Source organism: Rhinopithecus roxellana, chromosome 11 (assembly GCF_007565055.1).
Source record: "Rhinopithecus roxellana isolate Shanxi Qingling chromosome 11, ASM756505v1, whole genome shotgun sequence".
Taxonomy (NCBI): domain Eukaryota; kingdom Metazoa; phylum Chordata; class Mammalia; order Primates; family Cercopithecidae; genus Rhinopithecus; species Rhinopithecus roxellana.
The window spans coordinates 114,670,496-114,689,165 of record NC_044559.1 but is presented as its reverse complement, the minus strand read 5'-3'; the positions used below and the strand labels follow the sequence as shown (position 1 = coordinate 114,689,165).

Genomic DNA, 18,670 nt, shown 5'->3' with positions numbered 1-18,670 from the left:
CCTGAACACCTTTGGAGCCAAAATTCACCAGTGTAATGGGTCAGTGAATTAATTTTTAAAAAATCATACATTTCTTTGCTTAAAGAATATTGCAAATCAATAATTAGGAACTCTATTCTCTCTAGTCCCTTAAAGGACTTCTTTTATTTTATAGCATCAGTGTAATTAGTAACAAGTTTTTTTTCTTTTTTTGCTTCTTTCATGGCTTAATCATCTCTTTTCTGACTGCCTTACCTGTAGCCTCGTACATATCAGCACCCCTTTCTCTGCAGCCTCTGCCCCCAGCATCACCATCATTTGGAGTTCCATGAAGCCAGGTTCCTGTGAGAAGTGACATGGCCCATGGAATCTCCTGGGTGAAAGTGCTGGCGGGAGGTACCCACTTCAGCCCACCTGTACCCCAGTGCTGCAGCCTATGCCCAATCTGCCCTTGATGGTGGCTTTTTTGGGTGCTTTGAGTAAGTTAGTGGCCTGTCATGCTTTCCCAGCCTTAGGAGAAAATCTGGTTGGACTCAAGGGCTGAATTGGGACGTCACCTTTATAGTTTCTGTTTTGTTTAGTGCGCTTCTGTTCCTGGCTTAAACTCACATGCCCCGGGGAAATCGGGACTTCTTATTCCCATGGCTGTGTTTCCTCAGTGTTCCAGCTCATACAGAGAAGGATGAGGATTCAGTTAATATAAGAAATTCCCACAGGTTTTTCCTTTAGTGTTTCTTTTTTTGGGAGGGCAGGGGGATACTTGCTCTTCACTACTTTAGGGGTACTTATTAACATTTTAAGAAAACTAAAAAAAGAACCAACGCAAGCAGAGTGCTTGTTTCAGTTTCCAAATGAAGTTTTTAAAAAGTTCTTTACGCGAAACCACATTTTTAATGTAGAACATTAGAATGAATCACTAAGCAAAAACGCCATGCCTTGGTATATTCGTGTATACATTTTCCTGTTTATAAATATTTACAAAAATGCAAATATAGCAGTATATCAGTCCTGTATTAGTTCTCGTGCTGCTATAAGGATGTGCGTTAGACTAGGTAATTTTTAAAGGAAAGAGGTTTAGTTGACTCACAGTTCTGCATGGCTGGAGAGACCTCAGGAAACTTACACTCATGGCAGAAGGGAAAGCAAATGCATCCTTCTTCACAGGGTGGCAGGAGAGAGAAGAATGAGAGTGAGGGGGGGTGAAAGCCCTTTATAAAAGAGAACTCACTCACTGTCACGAGTACAGCATGAGGGTAACCACTCCCATGATTCAGTTACTTCCCGCTGGGTCCTGCCCATAACACGTGGGGATTATAGGAACTACAATTCAATGTCAAGACCAGCTCGGTCTGGGAGACCCTAACCCAGCGACGCTAGAGGAATTAAAGACACACACAGAAATATAGAGGTGTGAAGTGGGGAATCAGGGGTCTCACAGCCTTCAGAGCTGAGAGCCCCAAACAGAGATTTACCCACATATTTATTAACAGCAAACCAGTTATTAGCGTTGTTTCTATAGATATCAAATTAACTAAAAGTATCCGTTAAGGGAAACAAGGGATGGACTGAATTAATTGCAGCAGGAACACGCCCTTAAGACACAGATCACTCATGCTATTGTTTGTGGCTTAAGAATGCCTTTAAGTGGTTTTCCACCCTGGGCAGGCCAGGTGTTCCTTGCCCTCATTCCCGTAAACCCCACAACCTTCCAGCTTGGGCGTTAGGGCCATTAAGAACATGTTATAGTGCTACAGAGATTTTGTTTATGGCCAGTTTTGGGGCCAGTTTATGGCCAGATTTTGGGGGCTTGCTCCCAACAATTCAATATGAGATTTGGGTGGGGATACACCCAAACCACATCACCCCCTTATCTGTGATTTTGCTTTCTGCAGTTGTAGTTACTCTTAGTCAGTTTGAAAATATTCAATGGAAAATTCCAGAAGCAATGCCTGAGTTTTAAATTTCATGCCCTTCTGAGTAGCGTGATGAAATCTGGGACCATCACACCCTGTCCCACCCTGGATGCGACTCCTCCCTTTGCCAGCATCCCTGCCTGCAGCTCACTTAGTAGCCATCTCTGTGATGAGATTCACTGTCTTGGAATCACAGTGCTTGTTGTCAAGTCACCCTTAATTTACTTCCTCATGGCCCTAAAGCATAAGAGGAGTGGCACTGGCAATTTGGATACACCATAGAGAAGCCATAAAGTGCTTTCTTAAGTGAAAAGGTGAACGTTCTCAATAGGAAAAGAAGATCATATACTGTGGTTGTAAGAAGGAATCCTTGGGGCCAGGTGCAGTGGCTCATGCCTATAATCCCACCGATTTGGGAGGCAAGGTGGGAGAATCACTTGAGCCCGGGAGTTCAAGATCAGCCTGGGTAATATAGCAAGATCCTGCCTCTACAAAAAAAAAAAAAAAAAAAAAAAAAAAAAAAATTAGCCAGGCATAGTGGCACACACCTGTATTCCTAGCTACTCAGGAGGCTGAGGCGGGAGGATCACTTGAGCCCAGAAGTTGAAGGCTGTAGTGAGCTATGATTGCATCACTGCACTTCAGCCTTGGTGACAGAGTGAGACCCAGTCTCTTAAAAAGAATAAGCAAAAAGGCTTTGCAGACGGCACTGCCGCCCGGAGCCCTGTACTGTCAGCCATGATCAACCCCACCGTGTTCTTCAACATGGTCATCAATGGCGAGCCATTAGGGCATGTCTCCTTCGAGCTGTTTGCAGACAAGGTTCCAAAGACAGAAAACTTTTGTGCTCTGAGCACTGGAGAGAAAGGATTTGGTTTATAAGGGTTCCTGCTTTCGCAGAATTAATCTAGGGCTTATGTGTCAGGTTGGTGACTTCACACGCCATAATGGCAGTGGTGGCAAGTTCGTCTACAGGGATAAATTTGATGACGAGAACTGCATCCTGAAGCATACAGGCCCTGGCATCTTATCCATGGCAAATGCTCAACCCAACACTAACGGTTCCCAGTTTTTGATCTGCACTGCCAAGACCGAGCGGTTGGATGGCAAGCTTGTGGTCTCTGGCAAGGTGAAAGAAGGCATGAAGATTGTGGAGGCCGTGGAGTGCTTTGGGTCCAGGAATGGCAAGAGCAGCAAGAAGATCGCCACTGCTGACTGTGGACAACTCAAATAAGTTTGACGTGTGTTTTACCTTCACCACCAGACCATTCCTTCTGTAGCTCCGGAGAGTACCCTCCACCCCATTTGCTCGCAGTATCCTATTTGTGCTCTCACTGCAGTTCCCTTTGGATCCCATGTTTTCCTTGTTCCCTTCTATGCCGAGCTGGATTGCAGAGTTAAGTTTATGACTATGAAATAAAAACTAAATAACAAAAAATAATAATAATTACCCATAAAATTGTGAAAAAGGAAAAATGCCTTTGTGCATAGGCTATGCAGGATAGGAGTGGGGACTAGCCGTGGTTTTAGGCATCTCCTGGGAGACTTGGAACGCCTTCTTGAGGATAAGGGGTGCCTACTGTATGTTGTTTGTATTGATCTGTTGTCATTTGAATGTCTTTCCGGGTCACCACACAGCCTGCACCTGAGTCAGGTCAATTGGTTGGCCATCCTGTCACGTGATTCTATACAGGGTACCATTATTTATTCAGTTCCCTTTTGCTGGACCTTCATGGCCAAGGCTGCCAGTGGGCCCCTTCTTCTACAGTGACACTGTTTGCTCTGGGCACCTGGAGGGCCCCACTCATCCCTCCTGCTGGCTGGGATGTGTGTACCAGTAGTAGGAAGTTATTCCAGAGCACCTGCACCAAGCCAGCATCCTGGGGCAGGGGAGACAGGATGGAGGGACTCGGCCCTGCTGTAATCTTAGGGCACAACTTCCCCACTGAGGGATGCAGAGATCTTTTAACGAAAGTTAAACGTGCTTGTGTTGTGAGCGGCTGTTTTTTTGGGACTGGAGCCCACACAGCTCAACCTGTATACTAACTAATAAAACATCTGTGTGTAGGCCGGGTAACCCCAGCACTTTGGGAGGCCAAGGCGGGTGGATCACGAGAGCAAGAGATCGAGACCATCCTGGCTCACATGGTGAAACCCCGTCTCTACTAAAAATACAAAAAAAAATTAGGTGGACCTGGTGGTGGGTGCCTGTAGTCCCAGCTACTTGGGAGGGTGAGGCAGGAGAATGGCGTGAACCTGGGAGGCGGAGCTTGCCGTGAGCCAAGATCACCCACTGCACTCCAGCCTGGCCGACAGAGGGAGACTCTGTCTCAAAAAAAAAAAAAAAAAAAAACAAATAAAACAAAACATCTGTGTATAACTTTGTTCTTAGAGACATTTTCGTGTTTTCATTATGTAATGTTTTGAGTAAGTAGTATGATCTATTCAAAGGTCAGCTGTGTGGTACAAAATTCAAAAGGCATCAAGGGGAGGCAGCGAAGTTAAGTCTCATTCTCCCTGCACTGAACTTCTCCCTGATAGGCAGCTCCTGTTGCAGGCTCTTGGCGCGTCCTTCCAGTGGTGGCAAGGATGGGGGCATGTGTACACATGTGCCCCCGCAAGCCTTCAACACAAATGAGAGCATGCCTCTTGATTTTTCACTTAACAGCGTATCTCGGAGGTCGTTATATATCAAAATACATAGATCAACTTCCTTTTAGTTTTATTATATTTTTTTGGAGTTTGCGGGGGTAGATGTCTCACTGTGTTACCCAGGCCGGTCTTGAACTCCTGACTTCAAGTGATCCTCTGGAATTGCTGGGATTGTAGGCGTGAGCCACCATGTTCAGCTCCAACCTCCTTTTTAAAAAGGCTGTACATGGGTCCTTTCCACTCAGAGAATCCTCTCTATATAGAGAGCTGTTTCTCTTTCTCTTCTATTAAACCTCCATTCCGAGAAAAGGGTGGGGGGCTGCTGTATATTGTAGCATTGAATGGATATACCATTACCTCTTTAATCTGTCCCCTGTTAGTAGACAGTAAGGTAGTTTTCAGTCTTTTGTGCTAGAACACAGGGCTGAAGTTAGTATCCTTGAACATATATCACCTCTCCAGACTATTTCCTAATAAATATTTAAAAATCTTTCTCAGTTAAGTTTTAGGAAGACAGTGTGGTGTGTTGAGATGAGTATTAAACCAGGAACCAAAAAGCTTCCTTCACTAACCCTCACTTGGACTTTGGAAGTCAGTTAACCCCTCCGGGGATGAGTGTCTCCATTAGTAAATGAAACAAACTGCTTAAAGGGAGCCATTTGTCTTTAAAACTCATAATTTGACAAGTACATACTTTGTCCTGGGCCTGACCCCATCCTCAGGGATAACAAAAGGTTGGGGAAGGTTCTGAGAGGGAATAGCGCTGAGAAAACCATAGGCTTTGTGCATCAGGGACCCGTCAGACCCCAGGGTTCTTCTTGAGTTGACTTTTTGCTGTCACTTCCTAAGGATAAGGGGAAAAGATACATTTTGGCAAAGGAGAGACCCCAGTCCTGCTTGTCTCAGTTTTAAGCCATCCCTTCTAGACACTACTACTTGCTTCTTGTCTTGTAGACAACTTCTCAGAGCTCTGTGGTCTTTCTCTGTTTTTTAAAAATTTCTGTTTCTTTCCTCTACCATCCCAGAGCGGACTATGACCTCTGGCTCCGTTTTGGATCTGGGAGGTGCATTTCCTTTTGTGTTTGAGGACTCCAGGTTCACCTTTGTGATTCCTGGTGAAAAGCGCCATTTGTACAGCCTCACCAACTCGTCTTTGACCTTTGACTTTGCTCATAGAAATTGTTTTCTTTGTCTCTCATCTCTGGCCTTTGCCCTGGAACACATATCACAGGCTCATATACCAACCTTGGATCAAGCTATCTCACTTCTATGTGTGGGTATTACAACCTTTTTTTTGAGACAGAGTTTTACTCTGTCACCCAGGCTGGAGAGCAGTGTCACGATCTCGGCTCACTGCAACTTCTGCCTCCCAGGTTCAAGCAGTTCTCCTGCCTCAGCCTCCCGAGTACCTGGGATTACAGGTGCGTGCCACCACACCCAGCTAATTTTTTGTATTTTTGGTAGAGACGGGGTTTCACCATGTTGACCAGGCTGTTCTCAAACTCCTGACCTTAGGTGATCCTCCCGCCGTGGCCTCCCAAAGTGTTGGGATTATAGGCGTGAGCCACCACATCCGGCCAACTTTCTTTTTTCTTTTTAAAACCATCTACAACTTGACTCTTGTGAGCCACCAGCTCCCTTGAGGCTCATAAGCCACAGATCTGTCCCTGTTTGTCTGTCAAATGGCTGAACAATTTGAATTTCATCTTCAATTGTATATAATGATCTTAAAGATATGTAAATAACAAAATTTTAAAGCACTTAAAATATTCTTCCTGTATTCTGATCTTGCACTGTTTACAAAGACAGGTCTTACTTCACAAACTAAACTTCATGCTAGATGCATTTCTGGCCATTGAGTGTTGTATGAAAGTTTATTATAGTTTAAGATTATCTCTTATCAGAATTGGGCTTTTATGTGATGTAGACACCAAAATTGTTTGATAATAATGAAATAATTATGAAAGGAGGAGGCTGGCCAGGCACTGTGGCTCACGCCTATAATCCTAGCACTTTGGGGGGCCGAGCTGGGCAGATCACCTGAGGTTAGGAGTTCAACACCAGCCTGACCAACATGGAGAAACCCCACCTCTACTAAAAATAGAAAATTAGCCAGTATGATGGTGCATGCCTGTAATCCCAGCTACTCGGGAGGCTGAGGCAGGAGATTTGCTTGAACCCAGGAGGCGGAGATTGCAGTGAGCCAAGATGGTGCCATTGCACTCCAGAATGGGCAGCAAGAGTGAAACTCTGTCTCAAAAAACAAAACAAAACAAACAAAAACGGAAAGGAGGAAGCTAATGAGATAGAATATACATTCCCACATTTCAAATACAAATACGGTACAGGTTTAGAAGAATCAAAAACTTGGAACAGCCCAATGTGTAAGAAGAGGGATGAGTTAGTAAACTAGACCAGAAGCTAGAGAAGAAGGACTAGTTAACAAACTGGACTAGAAGCTAGCAAAGGGGATCATCAAGATTCCTCTTTTCCAGACGCGCTTGTATTGATTCCAGGGCTTATTGTTCAGCCATTGTCTAGAGCTAGGCATCCTCTGCTGCTAACACCCGTGTAAAGATTTAAATTATTGGCTAGTCTCACAGTCACCTTTATCCAAAGCTGTAGCCTCAATAGCTACAGCCACCTGCCTGCTTGATGGATCTTTGTTGATGATCTCTGTCCCTCACTGGCCGTACACTTCTGGGACAGCTCTGAGCTCTGAGCCTTCTAGGGCTTGTCCATGACTTACTGCTTTGCACAGAGACGATGTTGCTTTGTAGATACTCCCTACACCAATCCCAAGAGGAGAAGTATGGGTTGAAGCTACCAGACCCATGATGGAGCTGAAATCCTACTTTAGATGAGGGCGTAGTGCAGCCAGATGATGACAACTGGAAGGTTGGCTTCCTGCTCTGGACTCAGCATTACACCTGGGAAAAAAAGAGTGAAGAAACTCATACTGGAATTACACAAATGAGCCACTGACAAAAACAAACTCATTTGTGTGACTTCTTCAAATCCTGAACTGCAGGTGAAAGCCATTATTGAATTTGATGGTCACATGATCAACTTAGGTAAGAGGGATGCCCCAATCTAGGATGAGGACCAACTTTGGCCAGTACACCCTGATAACCTGAGTCAACCTTAGCCAACTTCCCCAACTGTGGGTGTGAGTTCTCTTCCAGCAGCAGGTAGTGTGATGTACCTTGGGTTACCTTTGGTTTTTATCCACTGTACCAAAACCTCATATTTTTTTCCTAGTAATGTTATTCCTTCTGGTGAAGTGTTTTGGTATTCCAACCAGAACACCAGGGCATGTGCACACATGTAGCACAAAGATCTATTACAATTCCGTAAAATAGGTGAATAAAAAATGTCCAGAGATCACAATTAGACAGTTTACAAAAGAAGACCTAAAAATTGCCAGTAATTATCTGAAAAGATGGTCAACCCAAGGACATACGTAAATGAGAGACAACGTAGGGTAGTAATTATGTGGATTTTGGAGCCAGACTGTCTGGATTTCAGTCCTGGTTCTGCCGTTATTAGCCATGTGACCTTCAGTAAATTACTTAACCTCTCTCTACTTCAGTTTCCTCATCTATGAAATGGGAATAATAATAGCATTTACCTCCCAGTATGACAATTTACGAAGTTGGTATCTGTAGGGTGCTTGGCACCATGCCTGACACGTAGTAAGTGTTGCAGAGTGTTACCTGCTGTGGTGATGATTATGATGGTGATGGTGATGATGGTGGTGATGATGATGATGGTGGTAATGGTGGTGATAATGATGGTGGTGATGATGATGGTGATGGTAGTGATGGCGGCGGTGGTGGTGGTGGTAATGATGGTGATGATGACCATAATGGGAGTAGTGATGGTAGTGATGATGATGTGATGGTGATGATGGCGGCAGTGATGGTGGTGATGGCAGTGGCGGTGCTGGTGATGGTGATGATGATGGGGGTAGTGATGGTGGTGGTGATGATGTGATGGTGTTGATGGTGGCAGTAATGGTGATGGCGATGGTAGTGGCGATGGTGCTGATGGTGACAATGATGATAATGGTGATGATAGTAGAAATGATAAGATGGTGATGATGGTGGTGATGATGGTAATGGTGGTGATGATGTGATGGTGATGGTGATGATGGTGGTGATGGCAGTGGTGGTGGTGTTGGTGTTGATAATGATGGTGATGATGGTGGTGATGATGATATGATTGTAGTGATGGTAATGATGGTGGCAGTGATGGTGATGATAGCAATGGTAGTGGTAATGGTGGTGGTAATAATGGTGTTATGATGTTAGCAATGATATAGTGATGGTGATGATGGTGGTAATGGCAGTGGTGGGGGTGGTGGTGGTGATGATAGTGATGGTGATGATGGTGGTGATGATGATGTGATTGTAGTGATGGTGGCAGTGATGGTGATGATGTCAGTGGTAGTGGTGATGGTGGTGGTGATAATGGTGACGATGTTAGTAATGATATGGTGATGGTGATGATGGTGGTGGTGGTGGTGGCAGCGGTGTTGGTGGCAGCGGCAATGCCAGGATGCTCTACAAAGTGGTTGTTTCAGTTTACATTTTACCAACAGCATGTGAGTGTTCCCTTTCCTCACATTCTTCTGATATTCTTAGACTCTAAAATGTTTGCCAAATCAATGGGTGAAATTGAGTATGTTTTCATAAGCTTATTGGTTGTTAAGGCTGCCTCTTTTGTGAAGTGCTTATTCATATTGTGAGCCCATTCTTCTGTCAGCCTTTTGTCTTTTTCTTAATTTTTTTTATTGATTTCTCATTCATCTAGCAAATAGTTATTGAGGATCTTTTATATGTCAGACACTGTTTTCGGTGCTAGGAATACAATGGAAAACACTGTTTTATGGATCTTACGTTCTAGTTAGAGAGAAACAATACAGTTCCAGCTAGCAATAAATTATATTTAAAAATTAAAGCAGGCCGGGCGCAGTGGCTCAAGCCTGTAATCCCAGCACTTTGGGAGGCCAAGATGGGCGGATCACGAGGTCAGGAGATCAAGACCATCCTGGCTAACACTGTGAAACCCCGTCTCTGCTAAAAAATACAAAAAAATAGCCGGGCGAGGTGGCGGGTGCCTGTAGTCCCAGCTACTCGGGAGGCTGAGGCAGGAGAATGGCGTGAACCCGGGAGGCGGAGCTTGCAGTGAGCTGAGATCCGGCCACTGCACTCCAGCCCGGGCGACAGACTGAGACTCCGTCTCAAAAAAAAAAAAAAAAAAAAAAAAATTAAAGCAGTACAATCATAATAATAGCTGGCTTCTACCAGATGATTTCTGTGTGCCAGCTACTATACTGAATTCTTAGATGTATGAATTCGTTTTATCCTCACATTTTTTCTAATACTATTTATATCAGACAGGGTCTCATTGTGTTGCCCAGTCTGACTGTAGTGGCACGATCATGGCTCACTGCAGCCTCAAACTCCTGGGCTCAAGTGATCCTTCCACCTCAGCTTTCCAAGTAGCTGGGACCAGAGGCACACACCACCATGCCCAGCTAATTTTTTATTTTTTGTATAGACTAGGTCTTGCTGTGTTGCTCAGGCTGGTCTTGAACTCCTGGACTCAAGCAGTCCTACTGCCTTGTCCTCCCAAATGCTGGGATTACAGACATTAGCCACCACACCTGACCTAATACTGGTTTTTGAAAACATCATCCTTTTACAGCTACAGAAACTGGAGCACAGAGAGGTTAAGTAATAAACTGAAAGTCACACAGCTGGGAACTTGTGGAGTCAGGATTCAAACCCAAGTAGCCAAACTCTACCTAATGCCTGCATTCCTGGCCAGAATATAATGTTGTCTTTCTATACCATTCTAGAGATAAAATGTGAAGGAGAAAAGACCTTTGTATGTATTCTGGCTGGTAATACTTTCTCATTTGTGTTATAAATGTCTAACCTTATTCTGTAACATAAATTTTTTTTTTATAATCACTTTACCATGAAATGTTTAACTTTGGTGTAGTCAAAAGTTATTATCTTTTATGGTTTGTACTTTTGAGTCCTTGTTTGAGTAATTATTTCCTTCACTGACATTATGAAGTTATCGTTTAATTCTTTCACTTATTCATTTGACAGATGTTTATTTGAGCATCTACTATATGCCAGACACTGTTCTAGGCACTAGAAAGATGTGGAGTAAATGGACATCACCGCCTTCAGTTTTAAGGTTTTGTTTTCCAAGTTTGGGTCTTTCACTCATTTGGAATTTTCTTTTTTCTTCATGTTGTGGGATGTAGCAAACTAATTTTATATTTCTGCATGTAGGAATTCGGCTCTTCTCATGCTATGTATTGAAAAGTTATTTTCACTGCTGATTTATGATGTGATCTTTATTATATATCAAGTTTCTTTACTATCATGGGTTGTTACTGATATGTCTGTTGCATTTCATGGACCTGTTTATCTATTCTTCAGTTCTGTTGTATTTTAATAACGTTTTCCTTATAAAGGTATTGTGATTATTATACACTACTTCAAAAATGCATGAAAATGCAAAGGGGAAGATTACAATCAGCTCTATTTCCCCCATTTTCCATGCAGGAACTTGGAAATTAAGGGGGGAAATATTTGTAAAATAATTAGTCTCAAACCACTAATGTTTCTTCTGTTTCACAGTGGACAGGAGCTAAGTTACTCCTCTGGAATTCACATGCCAAAAATTGAACTCCTTTGATGTCACTATATATATATAGATAGATAGATATAGATACAGATATAGATATAGATAAAGATTTTTTTTTTTTTTTTAAGAGAGAGGAAGAGTATCTTTCCTGATCCTCCCACCTCAGCCTCCCGGGTAGCTGGGAATACAGACACATGTCACTACACCTGGCTAATTTTAATTTTTTTGTAGGGATGGGGGTCTTTCTATGTTGACCAGGCTGGTCTTGAACTCCTGGGATCAAGCAGTCCTCCCTCTTTGGCCTCCCAAAGTGCTGGGATTACAGGTGTAAGCCACTGCGCCCAGCCTGATGTCACTCTTAAGACTGATGTATTAGTTGTATGAGGCTGGGCTGCTGTAATCAAGAGACCCTAATGTGGGATTGAACAACGCAGTGGAAGTTCACTTCTCATTCACGGACCAGCCTTGGGCACGTGTTCTGACGATGGTGAGGGAGTTCGCCTTCATTCTGTCATCCAGGGTTGAGGCTGCGCTATCGTGTGGCTTTGCCGTCCTCAGGGGTCTCACCTATGTCTGCGTCCAAACAGCATAAAGGACAGGAAGGGCATGGAGAAGCCACCCACAAGGGTTTCTGGACAGCAGGAAGTGACACACGTCACTCCCACTGGCTGGAACTCAGTCAGTGGCCACACCTGGCTATGAGGCAGCTGGGAAGAGCTATCTAGCTGTGAGTCCAGAGAGAGAAACGATGGGTTTTGTGGATGTCATTGTGGACCACCTGTAAAGCGTTTACATGGCTCTATTACATTGGCTCTCCCATTAAGTCTTGTCTGTAGTTTCCATGAATACTTCTTTGAAGAGATTTGCTGGATGTGCTCATTAAATATTTGCCATTTCCATGGCTGAGAAGGAATGTATTGGTTTCTACTTGAGGTCTGAACGTGCCACTGATTCTCCCAGATGCAGGCTGAAGTGTCTGGGCTTTCAGAGGTGGCAAAACTGAGAGCCTTTTCTTTGTGACCTTTCATGTGAAACCCTGGGGAAGAGGGAGGTGGGACTTGTGTTCCTCAAGACCGAGGAATCTTTGTTAAAGGGCCACATGATATGCAGGCTGAACTTCCGTGACTCGGTAATCAGCCTTGAGTACTGGGAGTCCGAATCAGTCTTTCTTCATTGAATTTCCAGGCGAGTCTTCTTTTGGGCATGGATTTTCCTTCAGTATCTGGAAGCCTGCTTAGCACCTCTCCCACCCAGGCATGGGGGTGTCTCTTTCTGTCATGCTTCTCCCTCCAGAGTCCCTGGCGTCCTGTGGGATGCAAACCCCTGGCTAAGCAGCCACAGCCGACTCCTGATCTGCTCTGGCCATAACATCATCCTGTCACCCCCAAGGACAGGAGTGTCACCTGTCAACACTTCTAACTGTTGCATTTGATATAATTCACAAACCATACCATTTACTCGTTTAAAGCATACCATTTAGGCTGGACTTGGTGGCTCACGCCTGTAATCCCAGCACTTTGGGAGGCTGAGGCGGGTGGATCACTTGAGGTCACAAGTTTGAGACCAACCTGGCCAACATAGCGAAACCCTGTCTCTACTAAAACTACAAAACTTAGCTGGACATGGTGTCACGTGCCTGTAATCCCAGATACTTGGGAGGCTGAGGCAGGAGAATCACTTGAACCCAGAAAGCAGAGGTTGCAGTGAGTCAAGATGGCACCACTGCACTCCAGCCTGGGTGACAAAGTAAGACTCTATCTCAAAAACTAAAAAAGAAAAAAAAAGAAAATAAAGTATACCATTCAGCAGCTTTTTTTTTTTTTTTTTTTTTTGAGACGGAGTCTTGCTCTGTCGCCCAGGCTGGAGTGCAGTGGCCGGATCTCAGCTCACTGCAAGCTCCGCCTCCCGGTTTCACGCTATTCTCCTGCCTCAGCCTCCGGAGTACCTGGGACTACAGGCGCCCGCCACCTCGCCCAGCTAGTTTTTTTTTTTTTTTATTTTTTAGTAGAGACGGGGTTTCACCGTGTTAGCCAGGATGGTCTTGATCTCCTGACCTCGTGATCCGCCCATCTCGGCCTCCCAAAGTGCTGGGATTACAGGCTTGAGCCACCGCGCCCGGCCCATTCAGCAGCTTTTAGTTTATTCACAGAGTTGTGTACCCATCACTACAATCAATTTTAGAACATTTGCATCAACCCCAAAATAAACCCACATCCCTTAATCATGCCCAAGCCCTCCATCTTCCCAGCCCCTGAGCACCACTAATCTAGTTCTGTTTCTGTGGATTTCCCTGTCAGGACATTTTGTAGACATGGAATTATACAATACATAGTCCTTGGCAACTGGTGTCTTTCGCTTAGCTTAGTGTTTTCGAGATGCATCCATTCATGTTATGTGTTTGTCGGCGCTTTAATTTTTTATTGCTGAATAATCCATCCTATAGATGGACCACATTTCCTGTCTCCATTCATGGAGGATAGACATTTGGGTTGTTTCCAATTTTTGGCTGTTATGAATGATGCTGCTATGAGTATTTGTGAACAAGTTCCTGTGTGGACATAAGTTTCCATTTCTCTTAGTTATGTACTGATGAATGTAGTGGCTAGGGTGTGCAGGGAATCTGTGTTTAGTGTTTTGAGGAACTGTCCACTGTTTTTCAAAGCAGCTGCTCCATTTTACGTTCCCATCAACAGTGTATGAGGGTTCCAGCGTCTCTCCATCCTCGCCAACACTGGCTTTTTTTTTTTTTTTTTTGAGACAGAATCTTGCTCTGTCACCCAGGCTGGAGTGCAGTGGCGCGATCTCCGCTCACCGCAACCTGCGCCTCCCGGGTTCACGCCATTCTCCTGCCTCAGCCTCCCAAGTAGCTGGGACTACAGGTGCCCGCCACCACACCCAGTTAATTTTTTGTATTTTTAGTAGAGACACGGTTTCCCTATATTAGCCATGATGGTCTCGATCTCCTGATCTTGTGATCCGCCTGCCTCCCAAAGTCCTGGGATTCCAGGCGTGAGCCCTCGCACCCGGCCTGGCTCTTTGTTTTTGGTTATAATTATCTTCATGGGTATCAGGCAGTGCACTGGTCAGCCCTGATTCTCAAATTCTCCTTTCCTTCATGGCCTCAGGAAATGGAAAAATAGCTCTTCCTCACTGAAGGGCTGGGAAGCTCTGCCTCTTATCATTGTATAAATGCTATCAGATATGTCTGGGAGTTTGGAGGCTGGAATGACCAACTTAGTACGCATTTCTGTAGCTCCCTGTCAATTTAAAGTTCAGATGAAAGAGAGAAAAAGAAAAACTCTTGGTGAACTAGAGTAAACAAAAATGATGACGCTTTCTCCATTATGCCAAAATAAGAATATAAATTTTAGCAACACCGTTTGGAAGAAAAAAAGTTTTGGCATGTAGCATCAATTAGCTGCCAAAATGGAGTTTTGGAAACCTCACTGAACAAGCTTTATAAGCTATAGAATAGGTGATATAAACTTACTTAAGGAATTTTTGGTGAAATGGTCTGGTGTTTTAATTTTTTTAATGTCTCCAGATCCTCTCAAGTTTCCATGAGTTTATCTGTTTTAGAGACTGTTGTTGTCGTTGTTGTTGTTGTTGTTGTTGTTGTTTTTGAGATAGGGTCTTACTCTGTTGCCCAGGCTGGAATGCAGTTGCATGATCATGGCTCACTGCAGCCTCCCAGGCTCAAGTGATCCTCCCACCTCAGCCTCCCAAGTAGCTGGGACCACAGGTGCACACCACCATGCCCCGCTAATGTTTTACTTTTTATAAGGACAGGGTCTCACTGTGTTGCTCAGGCTGGTCTCAAGCGATCCTTCTAGGCTCAAGCGATCTTCCCGCCTCGGCCCCCCAAAGTGCTGGTATTATAGGCGTGAGCCACCATGCCTGGCTGAGAAAATTATTAACTGACACCCAGGACAAATATATTTTCATCCAGTTGGATAGGCATCTACCTCAAAGCATCCTTACCAGTCACTGCCTTTTATTCTGTATCTCTCTGTAACCAAGCTTCTTGGAAATTTGGAGATATTTTAAAGTTGAAGTACTGTACCGAGAAGCTGTGAGGTCCCGGGCTCTTAGTGGTTTCTGGAAAGCCATAACCAGCAGCAGTTAGAATAAATGGTAGAGGCGGGAGAGGGATAATCCCCTGGGCTGTGAAGTCATGGGCATGTCCACCATGATTTCGGTCCCTCCCACCCAGCCTCTGGCCCCAAGATAATGCTGAACACATAGTAAATGTTCAATAAATACTTGATAGTAAGTTGCAGTAGGCTTTAGCATTGAGGTTGGGACTATGGTAGCTTTCAGAAGTATTTTATGGCCTGGGAATAGGTGATGGCACCACCTCTAGAGCCAGGCTTATCCATTCATTCATTCCGCAAGCATTTGTATTAGTGTGTACTGGTGTGAGGCACTGGAGACTTTACGGATGCAATTATGAATAGACTTCTTAAGTAGCGTGTGCAAATGCATATGTAAATCACACTGTAACAGTACAACAGATTCACCAATTCACAGGGTGCCAGCAATAGGAACACTGGGAGAGGAAAGCCTAAAATAGTCCTACTCCCAAACCAGAGAATATACAAAACTGAACGTATCTACAGCATATTTCTAGCTCATGTATGGCTGTGATATGTTTGTTCAATCCCAATTGCTAGTCAGATATTGACAGGTGTCCTTGGCCACCAGGTGATTTTAAATATGAACATCATGATAGCACAGATTTGATTCTGTTGATGAAAATAAACTACTCGTTGTGAGGTGGGCAAAGCCTTACTATTTTTAGACCACTTGGGTACCACTTGACAAAGTCTTAATGTATCTCCCAAAATAAGCACTGTTTTCTATTTTAGAATGAGAGTGGAAATATGAATCCATAGCTCAAGTGCTTAGTTCGTTTTTCTTTTTCTCCAGCTCTGTCGCCCAGGCCAGAGTACAGTGGCACAATCTTGGCTCACTGTAACCTCCATTTCCCAGACTCAAGCTATCCTCCCACCTCAGCCTCCTGAGTAGCTGGGACTACAAGTGCATGCCACCACACCTGGCTAATTTTTTTTTTTTTTTTTGGTAGAGGCTGGGTTTCCCCTTATTGCCCAGGCTGGTCTGCAACTCCTGGGCTCAAGCTGTCCACCCGCCTCAGCCTCCCAAAGTGCTGGGATTACAGGCATGAGCCACTGTGCCCAGCAAAGTGCCTAGTTCTTAAATAGTTTATCTCACTATTGCACATGCCTTTCATATTTGGACGTTACAGAGGAATTATCCATTTTAAATTGAAAAGTTCATTACTTTAACACATGAATAACCAGTGGAAAGAAAAGTTCCTTTGTAACCTAGGTCCTAGGTAACAAAACTAGCGCTTTGTGTTTTGTTTGTTTGTTTGTGACAGGGTCTGTCTCTGTAGCTAGACATTTAGAGCTTTTCACTGTTAGCTCCAGTAGTAAAAATCTTTATCAGGGAACATTTCCTCCTCCGTGAAAAAGCAGTTTGTTGTTCTGTTGCTTCAAGATTAGTGTTTTGTTTTACCCAAGGGATCTTTATAATAGAGTTTTTCATATCATGTACCTGTCCTCCAGAAAGCTGACTTAAATGTAGATTAGGAGAGTAGTGATAACCGTGGAAACTATTTTACTTTAGTTATAAAATGTGGTTTATCTCTGCAATCTTCCTGCATCGTGCCATCCAAGCACCTGCAGGATGACTGAGCAGGGACTGGTATTCTTCTGGGTTGCCTGTTACCGTCTTCACTCTGCGACCTTTTATTCCTCACCTACATCCTAACACAGTTATTTTCTACTGCCTGTAGCATCTGTGGTTTTCGAAATGATTAATTGTATGCAGTTCAATTTCATTTAATGGTTTTTGTTTGTTGGTTGGTTTCACCATCTTTGCATTTCCTGCAGAAGTCCTGGAGGGTATTTGGGAGCCAAAAAGAAAAAGAAGAAACAGAAGAGAAAAAAGGAGAAACCAAATTCCGGAGGCACCAAGTCAGATTCGGCATCTGATTCCCAGGAGATTAAAATTCAGCAGCCTTCGAAAGTGAGAGCTCTGTTTTATTTTTTTTCCCCTGTGTGGTTTCTTGTGCCTATGAGTGGGTGTACGCAGTTTAGCGCCCTGCTGGATCAGATGTGTAGGGACTTTGTTGTGACTGTGTGTTGAATGCCACTAGTAACTGGAAGCTCTTCACAGCCTCCTTAAAACGGACTTTGGCATCCAAATAATGAAGGGGTACACTGTGCTTTTGTGTGTGTGTGGATACCTGCTGTGTTTTTCCCTTTTCTCAGTGAATTTGTATTTAGATTGTCGTTCGAGAAGAAAGTCTCAATGTGAGCTTGTTAGGTGTTTTTGAAATTACACTTTAATATTTGATTACTTTTAGTTGAGAAGATATTCACATTGTAATTTTTCTGGGTGTCTGTCTAATTACCTGAATAGCACAACACCATCTGGCAGCAGATTTCAGCGGGAACAGCCATGGGTAAGTTTCTCGTTGACTTTGAATCAAACCAGTTTGCAGCGGTCGTTCTTCATTTTAGTGCCAAGGGTGGGAAATAGTTCCTGACATTCTCCTAGTTTAGACCAAACCAGAAGTTGTCCAGCTGGGCCCCGCGTTGGCAGATGGTGGCCAAGAAGAGGGTTGATTGTACTGCGTGGGTGTCTGGTGGCACAGATGGCAGCCATCCCTGTCTGTGGAGCCAACCCCCAGGCACCCTGTGTGCTGGGCCTCTGGGAAACACAAAGCCCTCTTGATGTAAGAAACTCACAGTGAAAAGGGTAGAATCACCCAGGCACAGTGGCTCACACCTGTAATCCCAGCACTTTGGGAGGCCGAGGCAGGCAGATCTCTTGAGTCCAGGAGTTTAAGACCAGCCTGGGCAACATGGCGAAACCCTGTCTCTACTAAAAATTACAGAAAGTTAGTTAGGCGCAGTGGCATGCACCTGTAGTCCTAGCTACTTGGGAGGCTGAGGTGGGAGGATAGTTTGAGCCTGGGAGGTAGAGGTTGCAGTGAGCCAAGATCATGCCACTGCACCACAGCCTGGTGACAGAGACCATGTCAATCAATCAATCAATGTGAGTAGCTTGTGGTGTTATGGAAACAGCTCAAGAGGTGACGTCTGAGGCCTTGAGCTTGTTCTCTGTCCCTTTGCTCACCAGTTGTGTGCCTTTCCCCGGGTATTGCACTTCCTTCAGCCCAGTCCCTTATCTTCTCTCCAACTCGCAGTTTGATCTTGAGGCTCCAGTTAGAGCATTTTTATTCAAGAGTTTTTACATCCTAAAACAGTGCCTATATATGTATGGTAGTTACTACCATTCTGCAAGCTTTGTGGATTTCCTTTTTTCTTATGCAGAGTTTCTGTTGTGTTCCATGAAGTGAGTCTTGCAGGTGGTTTTGTTGTTGTCACCTGTTTTACACAAGAGAACCGGGAATCACTGAGAAG

At 44.2% G+C, this 18,670-nt stretch overlaps 1 protein-coding gene and 1 pseudogene across 3 annotated transcripts in view; both read left to right on the top strand.

Moving 5' to 3' along the window:
• NMT2 (N-myristoyltransferase 2) overlaps window positions 1-18,670 on the top strand; it is a 66,668-nt gene that overhangs the window by 10,913 nt on the left and 37,085 nt on the right. For 2 of the 3 annotated variants that reach the window (XM_030940030.1, XM_030940028.1), the window contains exon 2: window positions 17,132-17,267. In XM_030940030.1, coding sequence (XP_030795890.1) covers window positions 17,132-17,267 — 136 coding nt within the window. Of the gene's footprint in view, window positions 1-17,131; window positions 17,268-17,663; window positions 17,707-18,670 lie in introns of all 3 variants that reach the window. The other variant, XM_030940029.1, reaches the window with a different exon arrangement.
• Window positions 2,837-3,293, top strand: LOC104664162 (annotated as a pseudogene).